Source organism: Ascaphus truei, chromosome 2 (assembly GCF_040206685.1).
Source record: "Ascaphus truei isolate aAscTru1 chromosome 2, aAscTru1.hap1, whole genome shotgun sequence".
NCBI classification, from domain to species: Eukaryota; Metazoa; Chordata; class Amphibia; order Anura; family Ascaphidae; genus Ascaphus; species Ascaphus truei.
Genome location: NC_134484.1, coordinates 420403985 through 420417469, shown reverse-complemented (window position 1 = coordinate 420417469; position 13485 = coordinate 420403985). Strand labels below are relative to the sequence as shown.

At 37.8% G+C, this 13485-nt stretch overlaps 1 protein-coding gene across 1 annotated transcript in view; it reads right to left on the bottom strand.

Annotated features, from left to right (window-relative positions):
- GPR158 (G protein-coupled receptor 158) overlaps positions 1 to 13485 on the bottom strand; it is a 349303-nt gene that overhangs the window by 29504 nt on the left and 306314 nt on the right. Inside the window, exon 7 of the mRNA XM_075587610.1 lies at positions 9845 to 10083. Coding sequence (XP_075443725.1) covers positions 9845 to 10083 — 239 coding nt within the window. The remainder of the gene's footprint in view (positions 1 to 9844; positions 10084 to 13485) is intronic.

The following is a 13485-nucleotide window of genomic DNA, read 5'->3' as shown; positions in this document are numbered from 1 at the left end:
TTTTTATCATAAATTTATACTGCTTCTCAGTGCTCTATTTACACTCTTTTTTTGTTTGTATCCCACTGTGAGCTCCCGTCAGGGGGCTCATATTACAGGAGATCATGGAGTTCTCTAAAGCGGTTGGCAGCAAGAGTCTAGCAGTTCTACTCTAAAACATTTTGGGATAGCACGAGTGCGGACTTCCGTTGTATCTAACACTGGGTTAATGTTAGGATACTCTCTTTAGTGAATATGCATTATAATTAACTTAACATTAATTTAGGTTAATGTTGGTTGCCTCTGGGCCTGCGTACATTGTTTACCTAAGTAATATAATTAAACATTTTAAACCATTTACTCTAAACAAATTATGTCACACAATTGTTCAAAATGACATCCTTTCACATTCTGTATACATTCTGAATATTTTCTATAAATATTTAGATTATGTAATTATGAACTCAGGAAAAACAATGAAAATAAATCAGAAACACAATAAATGATAATTTAATGCCAGACTACCATATATTTTACTATTTACATTAGTATAGACTATGAGGTTTAAAACAACAATTACTGTATGTCTTTTAAGCTTTAAAGTTCTATTTAATTAATTGTTACTAAAGATAGATATCTTGCGTACTAAGTTGTTATGCTCTATGTAGTTATAGTAAGCACGCCACCTTCATTATTCTTTGAAGACGCACTTATTTCTCCTACTGTATAAACTCAAATGGATGATTAAAACTCCAATTAAAATACACTACTGCTGGCTGAACCAAAATGTTTTTTTTTTTTGCTTGACAGAGCTGACATTTTACTTCTTGAACTTATTTTTCTGATCTTGCTTACTGCTCAACAAAATTAATTGACCAGTGATCCAAGACTCTTTCCTTATCCATATTATCTTGTTAATTTCACGTGCATACGGAATTCTACCAAGCAAAATATACCCTACAATATACCTTTGCTTTCATAACAATGACAGGTAACACTTTATTAAGGTAATGAATGAAAACTGTATGAACAGTAGGTTATTAGGTTTTATTTCAACCATTTCAGTCATTGATATTGGAGTCAGGAGGTTACTCCATCCCCAACAGAACTTCTTCCGCTTGCTTTTCGTCATAAAAAACATTTTACAATATTCATTTTGATAGTATAAAAATGAGGGAAGTCTAAGTAAATGACAAACATACAGTATAATTCACAAGACAATAATTAAGTGTTCCTGCAAAATTAAATTCAGAATTTGTATGTTATATTGCTACATTATAACGGGCTGGAAACCCCAGTTCATTGCTATGATTTCAGCTAAGAAAATAGAAAGTAATTTGTGAAATAATAAAGCTGAAGGGGGTGTTCATATTTGAGTCTGAAATGGGAACACAATTGTATTATTCATTGAGTCCCAATACAGTAAAAGCATGTCTAGATCTGCAATAGTAAGCATTTATATAGTTGACACGGGTAGCCTTAAATAATGCATCAATTATTTCCAGTCAACTCCAATCATTGTGATCTTTTTTGCTAGCTCCCATGGCATGGAAAGGGATTTAATACTTTGTTTATATTAAAGCAACAAAACGTGAAAAATATGATATGTTTTGTTTTTAAATATATCAGTTCTGTAGTATTAGATACAGAAATACAGGAAAACAGATGGACACCCCTACCTCTACATAAAGTGAATATATATCAAATTTAAATATAAACAACAAAATGCTGGATACAAATATAAGTATAATACAACCGTGTGGGTGTGACAAAAAGCTGAAAAAGTTCCAAGGATGTGGAATAATGGATCCAATCGTTGCTCAGCACATGGAAAGAAATAAACAAAACAACATAGTGTCATATTGTTATAAGACCATGCACCTAATTAATTAAGAAATATCCTTAATAGTAATCAAGAATAAAACAATAAGTGAAAAAAATATAAAGAAAAAAAAAACTAACAAAACTAACAGAGTGATCGAGCAAGCACTAAAAATTACTAAAATAAAAATCTATTGATTAAAAAGACAAAAATAATCATTAAAAAAACTATGACATCCACTAATCCTGCGTCCGGCTTCTATAGGAATCCTACTTACAAACTGCAAGTAGGTCAAACGCGTTTATGTACAATCAGGATGGCTGCTCCTCCGCTTCAGGTGTACTGTGGGAATGTCCTCTCCTTATCCTATCCAGACCCGCTGGGTGTTCGGAAGGGACCTCCGTCTGCTGGGAAGTCGTTTGTAAGCCTCCTGGCCTCTCCTGCTCAAGGTTCCGTTTCCACTACCAGCAAGACCGCTCTGCCTCTCCCTCTCGCGTGAGACTACGCCGCCGGAGGGAGCTGCTGCTGGTATAGCCGATGTAGCTCACAGGATACTCGATCGAAGAGAATATAGAGATGGGCGCTTGAACGCCGAGACGCAGGGTGTGTGACGTCACCCTACGCGTTTCGTGGATTGATCTGCTTCTTCAGGGATAAAGTATGCGGAAATAATCCCTCCGCCTTAGATTATATAGTCCCGAAAATGTCCACAGTAATAAGGAACATGTGAAATTAGTCATTGTAATCACAATAGGCCTGCTCTACACTCTAAACAAACCAAAAAAATACATAAAAACAACTAATCATGGATGACTAGAAAATAAACTATATACTAATGAATTGTAATAAACATGTCAATAATAAAAGCGGCAACATTTGATCTCGATCATGTAATCAGTGATCATAGTATTAGTAAAGAAGATCATTTTACCACTTATAACATTGAAAAAATATACATATATAATTAAGCACATCTTTATTACACTGCACATATGACCTAATGCAAATTCTACAGTATAAAGGAACTTGGATAGATTCAGCAATCTGGGATGCTATATAGCACAAAGTAAGATAGATAATGTATTTTATAACCATATCATAATAGTTATTACATATATATCTGGGATGCTGTATAACATAGAACAATGATGATATTAGATATTCAAACCATATCATCATAAAGATTAACATATATTGTATGTGAACAGAAAAAACGGACAAGGAAGCGAAAAGGTGCCAGGAATAGATCTAGAATATCTCAATGAATTAGTCCCCAAGAAAGGGAGCTATACTGAATTCCACGTTTAACCCCTGAGGTGCCAGGGTCTTGAGTTCGTAGATCCAGTATAGCTCCCTTTTCACCAACTGTCTTGTCCTGTCCCCACCTCTCCAAATATAAAAGGGTGCCTCTATAACTACACATTTTAATCCTTTTGGGTTTTGGTTATGGTAATTCTTAAAATGTAAAGAAACATTATGAGTGACTAAACCCTTTCTAATATTATAGATGTGCTCATAGAGCCTTCTTTTGATGGGGCGTGTGGTCATACCCACATACTGCAGGCCACAGGGACATTCAAGCAGATAGATTACATATGCACAATTACACCGTATCTGGGTTTTGATATTATATTTGCAAGACGTGACGTTAGAACAGAATTCCTTAGCATTAGAGGTAAACCTACATGTCATACATTTATCACAACGGATATAATCCTTGTGGGTTGATGGTGGATATTTGTTAAGATTTATAAGGCAGCTGGGAGATAATTTTTGTTTAAAATTGTTAGCTTTTGTGAAAATAATCCCAGGCTTTTCAGGCAAGATGGTAACCAGATCTTTATCCCTACGTAACAATGGCCAATGTTTTTCAAAAACCTTCCTAATGGTCGGTGCCATTTGATTGTATTTTGTAATGAATGATAATTGCTGTTCTGTACCAGCTACTTTATTCTTATATTTCAGCAGATGCCGTCTGTCCAGCTGCTCTACTTCTTTAATGTTCTCATCCAACAAATCACCTGAATACCCTCTATCCACAAATTTTGATTTGAGATCTTGTTGAAATTTTTTTTCCTTATTACTATTATTTCTCCTTAATCTTATGAGCTGACCTTTGGGGATATTCCTTGTCCATGTTGAATTATGGTGACTTGTAGCCAACAGATAATTGTTTGCGTCAACATTTTTGTAATATGTCTGAGTGTGTATGCACTGATCAACAATTGGAATTTCAAGATCCAAAAATTCTATTTTGGTGGAGCTGATTTGACAAGTGAAAATAAGATTGTTATTATTATTGTTAATATAAGAAATAAATTTATCTAAATCCACCCGACTACCCTTCCAAATAAATAAAATGTCATCAATGTAGCGCCGCCAGAGCACCAGGCTCGCACCGAGGGGACAGTTGTTCCAAATATTCTCGTCCTCCCATACACCCATAAATAGATTGGCGTAGCTCGGTGCGAACCTGGTACCCATGGTGGTGTTACATGTCTGCAAATAATATTGTTTATTAAAATTTAAAAAATTATGTGATAATATAAATTCAATTCCCAAAATGAGAAATGATCGTAATTCGGGGGACATAGTCTTGTCATTTATTAATACTTGGTTAATGGCTCTGCATCCCTGATTGTGTTCAACAACAGAATATAGTGACGTCTGCTGTAACCCAGATATAGTCAGTCTGCCATTCAATGTCCCTTAGTTCCTGCAGTACGTGGGTAGTATCCCTCAAATAGGAAGGTCATTTTATTACATACTTCTGGAGATGATAATCTATGTATTGGGAAAGATTACAAGTTAGGGTTTGAATTCTAGAAATAATTGGACGCCCTGGGGGTTCAGTTAGACATTTGTGTATTTTTGGAATTATGTAAAAAAGTGGGATTCTAGGGGATTTTGTATTCAAAAAGTCAAATTCCTTCATGGATAATATTTTGCTATCTATCCCGTGTTGTAACATTTCGATCAGTTGTTCCTTATACTCCGGCATAGGGTTTGAGGAGAGGTTTGGTAAGTGGCAGTATCCTGCAAAATCCTATTGGATTCTTTGATATAATAATCTTTATCCAAAATTACTAACCCCCCCCTTGTCAACAATTTTAAACAAAAATTATCTCCCAGCTGCCCTATAAATCTTAACAAATATCCACCATCAACCCACAAGGGTTAAATCCGTTGTGATAAATGTATGGCATGTAGGATTAGCTCTAATGCTAAGGAATTCTGTTCTAACATCACGTCTTGCAAATATAATATCAAAACCCAGATACGGTGTAATTGTGCATATGTAATCTATCTGCTTGAATGTCCATGTGGCCTGCAGTACGTGGGTATGACCACATGCCCCATCAAAAGAAGGCTCTATGAGCACATCTATAATATTAGAAAAGGTTTAGTCACTCATAATGTTTCTTTACATTTTAAGAATTACCATAACCAAAACCCAAACGGATTAAGATGTGTAGTTATAGAGGCACCCTTATATAATTGGAGAGGCGGGGACAGGACAAGACAGTTGGCGAAAAGGGAGCTATACTGGATCTACGAACTCAAGACCCTGGCACTTCAGGGGTTAAACGTGGAATTCAGTATAGCTCCCTTTCTTGGGGACTAATTCATTGAGATATTGTAGATCTATTCCTGGCACCTTTTCGCTTCCTTGTCCGTTTTTTCTGTTCACATACAATATATGTTAATCTTTATGATGATATGGTTTGAATATCTAATATCATCATTGTTCTATGTTATACAGCATCCCAGATATATATATAATAACTATTATGATATGGTTATAAGATACATTATCTATCTTGCTTTGTGCTATATAGCATCCCAGATTACTGAATCTATCCAAGTTCCTTTAAACTGTAGAATTTGTTTTAGGTTATATGTGCAGTGTATTAGAGATGTGCTTAATTATATATGTATTTTTTTTTCAATTTTATAAGTGGTAAAGTGATCTCTTTTTCTAATACTATGATCACTGACTACATGATCGAGATCAAATTTTGCCGCTTTGATTATTGACATGTTTATTACAATTCATTAGTATATAGTTTATTTTCTTGTCATTCATGATTAGTTGTTTTAATGTATTTTTTTTGTTTGTTTAGAATGTAGAGCAGGCCTGTTGTGATTACAATGATTAATTTCACATGTTCCTTATTACTGTGGACATTTTCGGGACTATATAATCTAAGGCGGAGGGATTATTTCCGCATACTTTATCCCTGAAGAAGCAGATTAATCCACGAAACGCGTAGGGTGACGTCACACACCCTGCGTCTCGGCGTTGAAGCGCCCATCTCTATATCCTCTTCGATCGAGTATATATGTAATACCTATTATGATACGGTTATAAGATACATTATCATCTTACTTTGTGCTATATAGCATCCCAGATTGCTGAATCTATCCACGTTCCTTTAAACTGTAGAATTTGTTTTAGGTTATATGTGCAGTGTATTAGAGATGTGCTTAATTATATATGCATATTTTTTCAATGTTATAAGTGGTAAAGTGATCTCCTTTTCTAATACTATGATCACTGATTACATGATCGAGATCAAATGTTGTCGCTTTTATTATTGACATGTTTATTACAATTCATTAGTATATAGTTTATTTTCTAGTCATTCATGATTAGTTGTTTTAATGTATTTTTTTTGTTTGTTTAGAGTTTAGAGCAGGCCTGTTGTGATTACAATGATTAATTTCACATGTACCTTATTACTGTGGACATTTTCGGGACTATATAATCTAAGGCGGAGGGATTATTTCCGCATACTTTTCCCCTGAAGAAGCAGATCAATCCACGAAACGCGTAGGGTGACGTCACACACCCTTCGTCTCGTCGTTCAAGCGCCCATCTCTATATCCTCTTCGATCGAGTATCCTGTGAGCTACATTGGCTATACCAGCTGCAGCTCCCTCCGGCGGCGTAGTTTCGCGAGAGAGGTAGAGGCGGAGCGTTCTTGCTGGTAGTGGAACCGGAACCTTGAGCAGGAGAGGCCAGGAGGCTTACAAACTACTTCCCAGCAGACGGTGGTCCCTTACGAATACTCAGCGGGTCTGGGTAGGATAAGGAGAGGACATTCCCACAGTACACCTGAAGCGGAGGAGCAGCCATCCTGATTGTAAATACACGCGCTTGACCTACTTGCAGTTTATAAGTAGGAATCCTATAGAAGCCGGACGCAGGACTAGTGGAAGTCATAGTTTTTAAATGATTATTGTTCTTAGATTTTTGCCTTTTTAATCAATAGATTTTTATTTTAGTAATTTTTAGTGCTTGCTCGATCACTGCAGTTTTTTTGTTGTTTTTTCTTTAGATTTTTTTCACTTATTGTTTTATTCTTGATTACTATTAAGGATATTTCTTACTTAATTAGGTGCATGGTCTTATAACAATATCACACTATGTTGTTTTGTTTCTTTCTTTCCATGTGCTGAGCAACGATTGGATCCATTATTCCACATCCTTGGAACTTTTTGGGGACTTTTTCAGCTTTTTGTCATACCCACACGGTTGTATTATACTTATATTTGTATCCAGCATTTTGTTGTTTGTATTTAAATTTGATATATATTCACTTTATGTAGAGGTAGGGGCGCCCATCTGTTTTCCTGTATTCTTTTCACTTGCTTTGGGTAGCTAGTTGTTTAGTTGTCAGCCCCCATTATTTAGTTCACTCATTATTTATATTAGAGTGTTTAAATCAATATTTATATTATTTTATTTGAATAGCGCTACAGAGCACGCACTTTTTTATCAGATACAGTAATGCTGTCTGTATTTTTTACAACTCCTAATGCCATTTTTTATTATTTTTATAATGTACTGATCATCCTTTGGTTGTTACAGCAATTATTTAGAAAGTCACATTCATTTCCTCTTTGAAACGGGCTACTGTATGACACACACCTTTTTTTTAGCTCTGCCCTTTGGCAACAAAGTATCAGATGGGGATATTTTTCTGTGTTCCAAACAGCAGACTGTCTATTACTCTGAAAGCTGTAACAATAATGTGTTACACTTAGTAATATAATGTTACATACAAGCTGTAGCATTTCACAGACTGCAGCACAAAGTCCGACAGGGGCCATTTCTTTAGGCACACAATCAGGATTTTTACAGATTTATAACAGGAGCACCAAACGATTGCCTGTTTAGGCAAGAATATAGAATTATACATGGCCACAATCTTTATATATAAAAAAATAAGTAAATATAGGAGAGAAGGAACCCAATATAGCACTCAGGTTCACACTCTGGGGATTAGTGAATGAATTAAAAACATAATCTTTATTAAGCAGCATATATAAAATAATGGTCAAACGATGTACTGAAGGTGAATTGATCCTAAATAAAAAAAGCCATATTGGCTCTGGATCAAGGTAAATAGTGTGTGCCAGATGATTTTAATAAACCACTGGTACTGATTCAACACAATATTCCGAATGCGGACCTGTGTGGTGGGTGATTATTACAGGTGTGTCCGGGTAAGTACTGAGATTGCAGGTCACAAGGATATAATATATTCTTGTACTTTATAGTAGGTGTGACCCAACTGATGGACATATGAACAAATATACTATGTATATCAGTGGTGGTAATAATCAATCAGCTTCGCTCCTCTATAGAACTATGGATGCCCCTATCAGTGTCAAATGACCTAAGGTAACCCTCTGGGTGCTGTACTCCAGGGGTGTGTAGACCTCTATTAGCCTGTGTGGCTGAAGTCAGAGGTACTGTATGTATCCTGACTCAGGTAGTGAAGGAGGTCAATGTCCCAATCTGGGAGACGCTGATAGTATGGGGCAGGCTGGTAACTCATAAATAAACAGAGGGCTGGGTGTTAAGAGCTGAAGGAAACCTCACTGGATGCTGAGCAGCACACCAACACGGCAGGACAACTGTAGCATGCTGCAGGTGAGGTTACTTAGTACTTATATACCGGAACGCTATCCCTATAACCACCTTAATAAGACTAAGAGTGACCGTCGGGGCACTTTTATCCTGTGTAAAAATGCACTCGCAGACTATTCTAATTCTACAAATCCATCCACAAATTGCACAATGTTTTGGTAATAATAATAAAACAATCTGCGAATCACCCATTTTGAGATTGATCCGCTGAAATCCGGGGATCAAAGGAACCGGACGATTTGCCGTGGATCCAACTTTTCACAGTTGGTGATTTCTACAATTTTTCTATTGTCTCCACCAGCGAACGTCCAAATTTTTCCGAATTTGCGATCACGCGCAACGATTTTACCCACCTCTGCATTGCATGCATTTAACTTTATTTGGTGGTACTGTAGTGCCGACGGTTATTCTAAAACAAATCAGTGGCAATTACCAAAAAGACCCAGGTACATGCTGGCTACATGCTGCAACATTTCCGTTTCATTTCTGCAGAGACTAATGGCCCATCGGATTAACAGCGGGGTCCGTGGCAGTCCCATTCAAACTGAATGGGACTGCCAAGGACCCCTGCTGTGTTAATCCGATGGGCCATTAGCCTCTGCAGAAATGTCACTGAAATGTACCCAGCATGTACCCAGCATGTACCTGGCTAGTTTAAGGCAAGTTTAAGGCAAGTTTTAGAATACTCGTTGGCTCGTCTGTAGCATAGAGAGAAACATAAGTGAGATATGTTATTATGCAAATAAAAGCAATGTATGTGAAAGTAAAATGAGTTGCGTTTGAAGAAGCTGCAAGGCCTTCTTTTCGTTTACACATTAAAGGACTCCTGCAGATAAATGAGCTTTAATACCGGTATTCACCAATGGGTTATCACACCACAATGCTGAATTAACTACCATTGACTTGAATAACAGTTGACACGGGATCGCAGAGCAACAACCCATATCAAAGGCTAGAGGATTGCCCCCTAAATTTGCAGCTACTACGTTCTTATATTTAGAAAAAATTTAACATATTATTTCAGAAATTCTAAATTTTGATTGGATGTTCATTGGAAAAATAAAACATAACTTAATTGTGAGGAGTAAGGAAAGTCAGCATACCAACAGCCATCATGTAATCCCAACGGTCTATGAGACACATATTAAAGTGAAGGTGTTCCAAAGTCTCTCCTTGATCTATAAGTGAAATATTTTTATCCATGTTCTGGCATACAGCTGAAGTCCAGGCAATTAGGAACCAAAGAACTAATAGAAGAATCACTGACAGCATCCGAATCACTCTGCAACTTGTCATATAAGGAATGCGCTGGGCGGTTCGAGAGAGAAACACCTTTAGTACTCTGGAAAATAAAAACAATAGTTATTGTTAACCCTATTTAAGTACGTTAAAACATTAGGATTTACCGGCAATGTTCATGTTAATAAACACAGTACACATAATAAACTGGAAAACATTGTGTTTAATACAGGTTCTTAATGTTCCCACTAGAAACTTTTGACTCAAAGCACCAACCAACTTTGTTTACTGTAAACATACATTTTTATATTCTTTGTTACCTGTGTGAGGTCTTTTTGTTTGTCTTTTGAAATGTCACCATTTTAATTCACTGTAAATGTTATCAGCTTATGTCATAGGAAAACATTTAAAACTATAAGTAGCATTGATGCATAATTATATGGTTCAATAATGAATATGTAAAGTGTTATGTATAGACATTCAGTCATGCAATACTATTCTGATGGTAATAGGGGGTTTGAAAACAGCTAATGCACATATTTTGTGAAGAGATGTGTGGATAGTAAATGAGGAATGGCACCCTTTTTATATTTAGACGCTGTATTCAAGGAATATAAATTGTAATAACTTGCCTCCAAGGGAATTTAAAATAAGTGTTACTATTTGCACAATACAGAGCTTGCCATGGTAATAATGTGTTATGCATGTAAAATAATAAACAGGTGAAAACTCAGCAACACAAAAGTTGTTGAAAATGTATAAGCTCTCCCCATTATAACATGAACTACAGATGTAGCCAACGTTATTGCAACCAGTGACATGCTACCGCAAGACATAAACAAAAACACAAGCGATTCACACTCCACTTGAAGACACCCTACAGTGTTTACCTCAGCCCTATTTAAATATATTTATCCATATATCCATAGCTGGTCCAGACTATCTTCGTGCCTTCCTGTAACGTAAGTTCTGAAAGCTACAGAGAGTGACAGGCTATCCTGTGGGTGCATCCCTCCTCATGCTGCCTCTGAGTGACAGGGGTGGAGGTGAATGGGAGTCTGTGTACAACCACTCATGGTGCAGACCTTGTGCCCTCCCCCTCTGAGCCTTAGCGAGAAAGTGTCCAAATTGTTTGAGTTGAGCCCTCGCCCTCCTGGGGAAAGGAGTGGAGTCAATGTCTCTCCCTCCTGGGGTAGAGAGATGCAGGCAAGATCTGTGCAGAGCACAAGGCCTCAAAATTGCCAGAAGGCCTGCACCATCCAGGGTCTGGGACTCATTCTCCAATACAAGCCATACACTGTAATGACATCCTGCAGTGGCTGCCTGAATAATGATCCCTTTTTATATAGTTCTGCTTAAGTCGCAGTCAATTGGGCAGAGGTGTAGGAGAAAAGACTGTCATGGTAGGGACAGCCTCAAGCTCTGCTGGAGCCTATTGTGACTGGAGGCGCTGACACCTATGAGAAGAACCTGAGGATCACCAAAAGCCTTTCCTGTTCCCCACAACATCGCGGAAGCTCATCTCTTCTGGAGCCAAACAGGTACAAAGCACCACACAGACCTGTAGCCAGGGCAAGATCTCCCAGAGGGGGGGGGGGAAGAGACACACATTATATATATATATAATGAGAGGTTACGCATTGCAGCATGCGCAGTATCAGCACAGGGAGGCAGCCATGTTAGTATAGGGCTCCACGGGAACTGCAATCCTCAGCAGCCTCTGGGCTGCAGGTCAGCTTGGTGCAATGGCCAATAGGGTCTCTGATATCACAGGCAGCTAGGAACATACATTTGACATGCTTAGAGCGCGAAGGGCAGTTGGAGCCAGGACAGAGAAGGGGAAGGTAGGGTCTGGGTGTATTAGCACGCAGATTAGGTAAGATTACACCTTAGGTCCTAGATAGGCCCCACTTATATTCAGCTTGTGGTTGCTCCAGGGAAAGCCCACAGTCAGAGACCTTTCCCCAGTAGCTGCTAGTAGTGACGATAGGCATCAGTGAAGGCGCGGTGAATTGCGGCCTATGGTCTGGGACCAGACCACCTACATTAAGAGGCTCTCAAAGGTGAGACCCTCCTACCTCCCAAGCAGAGGCGGACATCTTCGCGGACCACGTAGCTGGATCAGTGGATCCGTGTCTCTAGTCGGCCGTACCGGATACTGGATTTACCAGCAGGTACCTCAACAAAATGCACCAATAGTTCATGGGATAGTGCTACTCCACACTCTTTTGGGTGGGCCCGGACATTGGGAGAAGGACATCAGGGTGCCTAGTACCCAAGAAACTTTGGAGACACTTACTGGTGGTGCTGGGTTGGGTGTGCATTATACTGTGTAGTATTGGTTGTTATATTATATATGCGCTCAGAGAAAGGTTTATATCATATACCTGTGTGTGTATGTGTGTTACTATTGACATTGTACCTTTGAGGGGCTTGTCCTGCTACGTCGAAATCCCTCTCAGGTGGAGGTGCTGCACCAAAGCAAAAAAAACACGATCACCTCAGGCTCCCAGTGGGGGAGGCTTAGGCCTTCTGTTAGCCAACAGGTAACGGCAGTACCGGTAGTCCCTTCTAGTCACGGGGGAACACAGGCTATACACCTTTTCAACTATACTTCTGATCCACTCGTCTACAGTATTTAAAAGCTGCTAGTTCATTATGAAATCACTGAAAAACCTCTTACATTTTATAGTACATTCTGCTATTCACTTTTTCCACTTTTCACAAAAGAATACTCACACCCCATTGCCATTCAACTTCCTTTACTGGGTCAAAAACAGTATATTATTACTTCTACCTTTCCCAGGCTCACCAATTTATCATCCACCAGATTATTAAAATGTTGATGTCCATACAGCTTTTCACATTCCACATTGAACTCTCGTTTCTCAGACTACTTCTCCCCAGCCTTATCTTTTTTTGCATGGCCCCAAAGCTCTTGAATGCGCTCCAACTTTATCACTAGGACATTCATTATATTTTCAAGAAGTGATCCGAGCATATACAGTAGAAAGTGTGCTATTTACTGTAGTGATATTACATAGCTATGTTTTAACCTGTACTAGTCTACTGAAATTCTCTCAGCAGTTGCGTTGGCTTCCCTCAGTATGCGCCTTCATGAATTATATGAATGGGCAAGACAATAACTTTATTTTACTTATACATTTAATATAACACTCATACTGTATGTTGTTTAAACAATTATTACATTCGAGTTGCATTGATTTGATATACATACTATAAATTAATAGAAAATAACCAAATTGCCCCAGTTACAAAAAAATGATTTATGTGAAATATATTTTGCTCTTGTTTACCACTATAATATATTTCATGAGGAACATTGCCTCAAGCAAAATACTGTAGGAAATTGCATTGAGGTGTAGCAATTTACATTTTCACTTCGTAAGCACAAAATAACTAGTGCAAAAAAAAAAAAATAATAATGAGAATTACTGTGACTCTAACCCTGAAGGCAATTTACTTTTTTTTTTTCTATTTTAGA